At 57.0% G+C, this 7748-nt stretch overlaps 1 protein-coding gene across 1 annotated transcript in view; it reads left to right on the top strand.

Moving 5' to 3' along the window:
* Positions 1 to 4199, top strand: part of SDK2 (sidekick cell adhesion molecule 2) — a 133715-nt gene extending 129516 nt beyond the window's left edge. Inside the window, exon 45 of the mRNA XM_021678380.2 lies at positions 3127 to 4199. Within this exon, the coding sequence (XP_021534055.1) occupies positions 3127 to 3480 (354 nt within the window). The 3' untranslated portion in view covers positions 3481 to 4199. The remainder of the gene's footprint in view (positions 1 to 3126) is intronic.
* Positions 4200 to 7748: the final 3549 nt, after the last annotated feature.

Below are 7748 nucleotides of genomic sequence, written 5' to 3'. Positions count from 1 at the left end.
ACCCCCCCCCCCCCCCCCCCCCCCCCCGCGCAACTCTTGCTTCCTCCGCTTTTCCGTGCGCATCAGGAAGGCTGCCCCACAGTGTCCCACACACAGTAGGTGCTCAGCAGTTGGTAGCCGTCAGACCGTGATGATGTGCATGAATGGGCTTTGGGGTTGGGGCCCCCGGGAGGGCCAGAGAGGCCCATCGCCACTCTAGTGATGCTTTACTTTTGGATGGGAGGGCAGAAGCTGAACATCCTTCCCCTTTCCCAGCCGCCTGAGCACTGAGTCACCCTCTGTGACCCCAGCTCCTTCTGATCCCTCCTGGGGGGCAGCTTCCAAGCCTTTTTCACCCTCTGAATGGCAGGTATCTACCCATTTTACAGACAAGGATACTGAGGCTGGGAGAGGCCAGGTGATGGGTCCAAACTTAACCTAGCTAGCAAGGGACAGAGTCAGAACTTGGCCACACCACAGTCACCTCCTAGATGGGGCCGCAGTGATGGGGACTCCCCTGCGGGGCTAGCCAGAGTTCTAGAACCTCTAACAAGGATGCTAGCAGCTATTCAGGCCAGCTGGTGGAGGCCCTTCTGGAAAGACCTGACCCATAGGCAAAACTGTGAGGTGGCCCTCTCCCATGCCCCGCACTTACAGACCCTTGCTGCTCCTGGACCAGGGCCTCCCCTCTCCGGCCCCCTGCCTCATGGCATCTACCACAGCCTGCTCAGACTTCTCCTGCCTCTGGGCCGCCACCTCGAAGCCCCAGGCCTCAGGTGCCCAGCCCTCAGCCCCCTCCCCACGTTTGGCATATGGAACCCCTGTCTGTACGGCCCCTTTGTTCCCTCCTGGGCCAGCAGCTGGGCAGTAGGCAAGGAAAGGGGCTCGCATTGTGCTATTCTGCGTCATGGGACGAGCGAGGGACTTTCCATTGTCTCTGGCAGCCAGTTCCGCTGCCAAGAGGACTGAGGTCCTGGGAGGGTGTGCAGGGTGGTGGTAAGGAGAGCAGCCAGGACTGTGGAGGGGTGAGGTGGAGGAGGGGAGGGGCCAGACAACAGGAATTTGCAGATCCAGGAGGGAGTACGCAATCCCTGCTGGGAGGGCAGAAGGGCTCTCGTTCCCGTCTCCAGACAGGAGGGGGTTTGTTCAGAGCACGTGTGGGCTTTGGAACACCCGGCAGATCTGAGTCCCTCGGTTCTGTGTGTCTCGGGGCGAACCCTCACCCTCTCTGCACAGTAGAGAGAACTGGGGTTCTCCGTACTCGCGGAGTGGTAGCAGCCACCACCCCGAGGTGTGAAAGTTGACCACAGGTTCCTGCCGCCTGGCAGAGTGCCTGCTCCCCGGCCGGGCATTGCCACAGTTCTGTACTTGTAGCTCTTTCCCGAGAGGGGCTCGACGCCCTACGGGCCTTCGGGCTCCTGAGGGCAGGTGCACCTTGCATTCCCCGTGGCTCAGACACCTTGCAGCAAGGTCAGCAACTCTCCGTCTGCTCTACCTGTCAAGAAGGACACACACGCATTCGCTTTGGGCTCACTGGGCTTTCTTGCTGCTGTTTTTATCCGAAGTAGGTTGATCACATTTACTGTCTCCGTGTATTCGGGCCGGGACATGGTAACCTGACGGAGGCCTTTGGAGCTGCATTTCCCTGAGAGTGTACTGTTCACTCAAATCAGAGCATGTCTCTTCCAGAGCATTCTAAGGGTGTTCCCATCTGTCCTCTTCTTGGTTCTCAAAACAGTGCTGGGAGCCGGGCGTGGGGGAGGGGCGCTCGATATTTTTAGCTCCACGATTCAGATCCGAACCAACGAGCGAATGCTGTTTTACTTCACAACCCAGCCTGACTCTTGTCTCCTGCTGATTCCCCCATAGGCAGATGAAGCAATGGTGGGACATGGAAGTAGTGACAATTTTAGGAATAATTTAATGTTTTGCATTTAGGAGAAAAAGCCACAGGGCAGTCATCGTGTGAAATTCAGACCTTCTGTTGATATTTTTCGCATGCTCGTTTTATAACTGAGGGTTGCTTTTATTCTGGATCACACATGGGTGGGCACCAGCATCTGTCTTCGGAGCCAAGAGCCTCTGTAGGTCTGGCCCTGGCTCGGTCCCCAGTCACACCGTAAGTCAGAGGTAGACCAAGGTTGGAACTCAGTATATCATGCACGAACGGATCAGGAGATGACTGCCCTTGAAAAATCGAATTATTCACAGTTCCCAAGTAGAGGGGACATATCACACCATGCAGGGCCATTTTGGGGAGGCACCAGGGTCCCCAGGAATCAGAGGGAACAGGAGGGACATGTGGGCAGGAGCCTTCATTGTGGGAGCAGGCTTGGGTTTGTTTGACTAAATTCAGTGGGCTTTGGGGTAGAGGGGCTGTCCCTTGGTTGTCTGGTACCCAGCCCTGGGGTGACGAGGGACAGGGGAGAGTGAGTCAGTGTGATAGGAAAAGGCATCGCTAGCTGCAGGGACCGACCAGCCCCCGGAGCCCATTTCCTCTCCAGAGTCAGCAAGGCCTCAGGTGCCAGAGCATCAGAAATGCAGCAAATGAAAAGGCAGGATGAATTCAATCTCGAAAACATTACGCTAAGTAAAAGAAGCCAGGCCCACGAGCCACATACTGTACGATCCCATCTGTATGAAATGCCCAGAGTAGGTAGATCCCCAGAAATAGAAAGCGGGTCAGTGGTCACCCGGAGTGGGGGCGGGGAAGGAACGGGGAATGAGGGCAGAGGCTGATGAAACTGTTCTGGAACCACACAGAACAATGGCTGCACAACATTGTGAATGGACTAAAAGCCACGGAACCTTACACTTTAAAACAGTTAACTTTATGTTCTATGAATTTCCCCTCAATTGAGAAAAAAAAAAAGGATTAGAACTCAGGTCTTCCGAGTTCAGATTCACGTCAGGTGCCTGCAGGCCGTGTGCCAGCCCCACGGTAGACCCTTCGGCCCCACGATCCGCTCCAAAGGCAGGGGAGGTGGGCCCAACTTTGCATCGGGCCCCCTTGGCGGTGAGGGGATGGCAGTGGCCCCCCGTCCAGGGCTTGGGAGATTCTGACCGGGGCACCTGCTGCCTTCCGGCCCTGAGCGCGCTGAGCTGGCCCCTCGGGGCCCCTGACTCCCCGATTCTCTGTCCTCCCAGGGAAGCGACAGTGAGTACGAGGCCGACCCGACCCACCAGAAGGCCCACTCTTTTGTCAACCACTACATCAGCGACCCCACATACTATAACTCATGGCGGCGGCAGCAGAAGGGGATCTCGCGGGCGCAGGCCTACAGCTACACGGAGAGCGACTCGGGCGAGCCGGACCCCAACACCGTGGCCAACAGCAACAGCGCCCAGCAGGGCAGCCTCTTCCGGCCCAAGGCCAGTCGGACCCCAATGCCCCAGAACCCCCCGAACCCCCCGAGTCAGCAGAGCACCCTCTACCGCCCCCCCAGCAGCCTCACCCCCGGCTCCCGGGCTCCTATAGCAGGATTTTCCTCATTTGTTTGACGTCGGAAGGGGGAAAGGAAAGAAAAAAAAAAAAAACGGCACCAAACTCCCCGTCCGCCCCTCCCCGCACTGCCTGCCAGAAAACAAAAACACCAAGAAACCAAGTCAACTTTTCACCTCCTGAGTTTATTTTTCCAGAGATTCCAGGGCCAGCAAAGCCGGTGTTGAGAAGGAGGAGAAGGAAGCCATGAGGGAGGCTCTGCGTGGCCGACGGTTGGTCGGCTCCAGATTGTGGGGTTCTCTGATCCCTTTGCAGACTGTGCTCAGAGTCGGGGCTGCTGGACCGGGCCTGAGAGAGGTGGCGGGGTGGCGAGAAAGCTGAGGCCAGGAGAGCTGTAGGGCAGCATGCTGAGGGGACGAGAAGCTTCTGGAAGTCCTGACAGCTGCCCCTTCCATGTGTGCTGGGGCCCTGGGCCCACGGCTGACTGCTGGTGTGCAAGGCTGGTGTGCAAGGCTGGGCATCCCCGTGGGAGGGCAAAGCTCACCTTCTCTCTCTGCACCCGTCCACCCCTCCCCATGCATCACTGGCAGGCCTCAGACAGACGGATGGATGGCCCGGCCCCCTGGCCTGCTCCTCACACTCTGCTGTCCCCTCCCTGGCTCAACGTCTCCACCAAGCATCTGGTTTATTTAGAAAAAGGAAACTAACAAAGGGGTGAGAGTCTGCCTAGCTAGCTCTTTGTTTCTTATACACTCTTTTTGTGGTGAATCCAAGGAAGAGGGGCCTGGGGTGGGGGGTGGGGTGGGGAGAGGCCCCCCCAGCACCACTGAACCCAGCTGTGGCTTTACTTGAATTCACTTTCCTGAGTGCAGACCAGGAGAGGTGAACCCGGGGGGCAGAGGTACAGGGCACTGGCCAGGCATCACTGGGATAACTGGGCCCTAAGGCAGGAAATGAAGAACGTTAAGAAAGAAGCTTGACTTCTCTCTTTCTTCCCTCCTGAAAGGAAGCTTCTTAGACAAGGAAGTTCGACAGGCACAGGACTGGGGAGCTAGGCAGGGTGAGGAATGGCCATCTAGGCAGACACACCCCTGTCCCTAGATAGATCCCTTCCTCCTGAGACACACACACAGGTCCCCCATGCACTTGGCAGGGAGAAGGGTCTAGAGATCCTCTCCAAGACAAATCCCTGTGGGTCCTAGCCAAACAGGACACTCACTCCACACACGGGATGTGTGGTCCCTCTCGCTCTCACCCCGGAGCGATCCACATCTAAAACACATCCCCCCCCCACCCCGCCAAACACAAGGGTACAGAAGCCCAGAGGGGTGGGCCAAGCCCCTGGTCTAGAAACCAGAGCTCCCAGAATTTGCCTGGTCGGCCCAGCACCCGGTTTACAAAGAGTCAAAGACCCAACCCCCCAGAGTCATGTGTTCCAGGCTCTGCTCAGCCTCGCGCGCCAGAGCTCGGAGCAAGGAGGGGCCCTGTCCAAACTGAGATGCGCAGCCAGGCCGGCAGACGAGCAGGTCAGATGGGACCACGGACCAGAATAGCTGACGGGAAGCAAAGCTTTTACACACAATGTGCTCCAAGGAATGTTCTTTAAAAAGGCCACTTGCAGGGGCCTGAACCTTCCCCTTCAGCCCCTAGATGAAGGGATTGAGGGTCGCATTTCCCAAGTGCCCCCGGCAGGCCCAGCCCCGCGGGTTTAGGTGGACGGCTGCCTCCGGGAGAGGAGAGGGTCCTGCAGGGACCTGTTCAGTTCCGCGTGGGGCCCTCCGTGGGACAGGGCTCTCTGGGGGTGCCACACACAGGCCCCATCTCGGGGCTGAGGGGAACGGTTAGGGGAGGCCTGAGAGGGGGATTTGGGGAGCAAGCCAAGGAAAGCGAGGGTCTGCACCCAGCCCCACAGGCCGACACCAGCTGAGGGGGCTCTGGGGAGGGAAGTTCACTGGCCCGGGCTGTGAGGACACAGGCCCGAGCTCTGCCCTGTACACACAGCTCATGTCTCCATGGTAGCACATTGGCTGGCGTGTGATCTCCTGCTTCCTCCTCCTTTTTCATCTCATCTTTTTTTAACAACCTCATCCTTTCCCTTATCTGCTGTGTGTTTAGCCATTTATGGAAGTTCCCAGTTTGCATTGGGGAATGAATTGAGCCCAGCGCAGGGGGGGCTCTGGGTGTGTGTGTGGGGTGGGGGGAGGTGGGACGAGTGAAGCCCTGTGTGTGTGTGTGTGTGTGCACGCGCATGTGTGTACTGCACACGAGGCCACATTTCCTTTGCCTTTCATGGATCGCCTGGGGCACTGAGATGTGCACCCTCCCCTCCCCACACGCTCCTTCACGCCCACGCTGACACACCCATGCACACTCAGCAAGGTGCCCGTGCACGCCTGGGCTCACACACGCACACACACACATCCAGGTGTGTGTTCGCAAAGAGGCTTGCGATTCCTTCTGATGGCCGAAGCTGTCTGTGCCCTGTGAGGCCCGGGCAGCTGGGGTCGGTTGTCTCAGGGGGCGAGGACACTGCGCAAGCCGGAAGGCAGGCATGGCCCAAGGTGAACGTCCAAGCCCTCAGTCCACATCCACCCACCCAAAATGTTGCCCTGCCGCCCCACCCACATCGGGAAGCCCAGGTCTCCCGCTGTGGAGCTCTAGAGTTCTTAGAGGACATCTCTGCCCTCGTTTACATATCTGCTGGGGCAGTGGAGGCTCTCTACCCCCCGGCCAGACCCCCAGCCGCATGAGAACGGTGTGCTGGGCACTGCCCGTGGGTAACAGGGAACTTCCCTGGGCCGATGATGCCGGGGCCCCTGTCTGCGTGATCACCTGCAGCAGCAGGTTCACAGCAGGACACCTCTGTGTCCTTGGCCCTGCCTCACCGTGCCCCTGGGGAAACCTGGGGTCCACCCGGCAACCTGCGCTTGGCCCCCCAGCGCCGCCCTTCCCCCTCGCGGCCACGCTTCCAGCGTGCACAGCCGTTCAGCACCCAGGCTGCCAAGACGAACCAGAAAGCGGCTCCGGTTCCAGAAGCACCTTTCTCCCAGGGCCCCGGGGAGCTTGCAACCCCAGGCTGCCTGTCTCGTCCCCTCACCTGACACTGCCGTGACTCAGAAGAAACAAGGACACTTCTGGCTGCCCCCGCCCAGAGCACCGCTGGCTCGAGGCCTTCTGTCTCTGCCCACACCTCCCTGGGCAGAGCTTTTAAAGGTGCCAGAGCCTCCCAGAGCCCACTCGGGGCAGGGGCTCCCCTCACCTTCCCATGGTGCCCATGGCGTGAGGGGCCGGAGGACAGGAACGGGGGCGACCTCCCCCCCGCCCCGACCCTAGCAGCAGTCGCCCAATCCGAGTGCCTCTGCATGGTCCTGCCCAGTGGCAAACCTGCCCACCACCCGGAGCACACATGCCCTCTCTTGGGACCACCCCCTTCTCTTTGTTTCCGTAAGAATAACCAAAAGCATTCAAACGTGTTACCTTTCTTTACACACATAGACTCCAAAAACAAAAACCAACACAAATCTTTATTTTTTGATTTAAAAGATATAATAAATTATGGGGAGAGTATTCATTGTGGCAGGTGTCTCTATCTGTAAGAAAAAATATATATATCTATATGTCATATAGCTTGTTAGCGGGTTTATTTTTTAAATGAAAGGTAAGAACGAAATTGATTTGAAATATATACTACGAGATGTCCCATGGCCTGTCAAACTTGTCAGTATTTTATAAATAAACTTTTTTTTTTTTTTTTTTTTTTTGGAGTTCTGAAGCGACATTTATTCTTCTCCTCCCTGGAAGGTAAGTGGGGACTGCTACCCTCACATCATGCTGAAGCAATCCATTGTTAGCCAGGCTGTGTTTTTGCAGCAACAGGGGTCCCACTCACTTGCCTTCTCAATTCGTAGGTGAGTGGACATCCGTGCCTTCAAATGAAGTGCGCTATTTTATTTATTTTACGCTTTGAGGATAAGAGCCACCCAGATCACAACAAATGAGAGGCAAAACGGCACTGATTGATGACATTAGCTAACACTTGTGTGCCGTTCACTGTCGGCCAGACACTGTTCTTACCGCTTTACACTGATTAACTCGGGGAGTCCTGACAGTACCTTCAGGAGGGAAACCGGATCGGGGAGAATTTAAGTGGCTTCCTTGAGAATTGGAAAAGCCGGGGTTTGTACTAAAGCCGTCTGGCTCCAGAGGCGTTTGCTGCCTCTGTGATATTTTAAGGCAAGTTCTTTGCCCATGTTCATCTTCATTCCTACCAAGCCAGCACCGTAGACCCTGATGTGGGTGTTTCAAGAGCCACCATGATACTTGGTGG

This window comes from Neomonachus schauinslandi, chromosome 15 (assembly GCF_002201575.2).
Source record: "Neomonachus schauinslandi chromosome 15, ASM220157v2, whole genome shotgun sequence".
Taxonomy (NCBI): domain Eukaryota; kingdom Metazoa; phylum Chordata; class Mammalia; order Carnivora; family Phocidae; genus Neomonachus; species Neomonachus schauinslandi.
The sequence above is the reverse complement of the archived record's forward strand: the minus strand, read 5'-3'. Positions and strand labels throughout refer to the sequence as shown.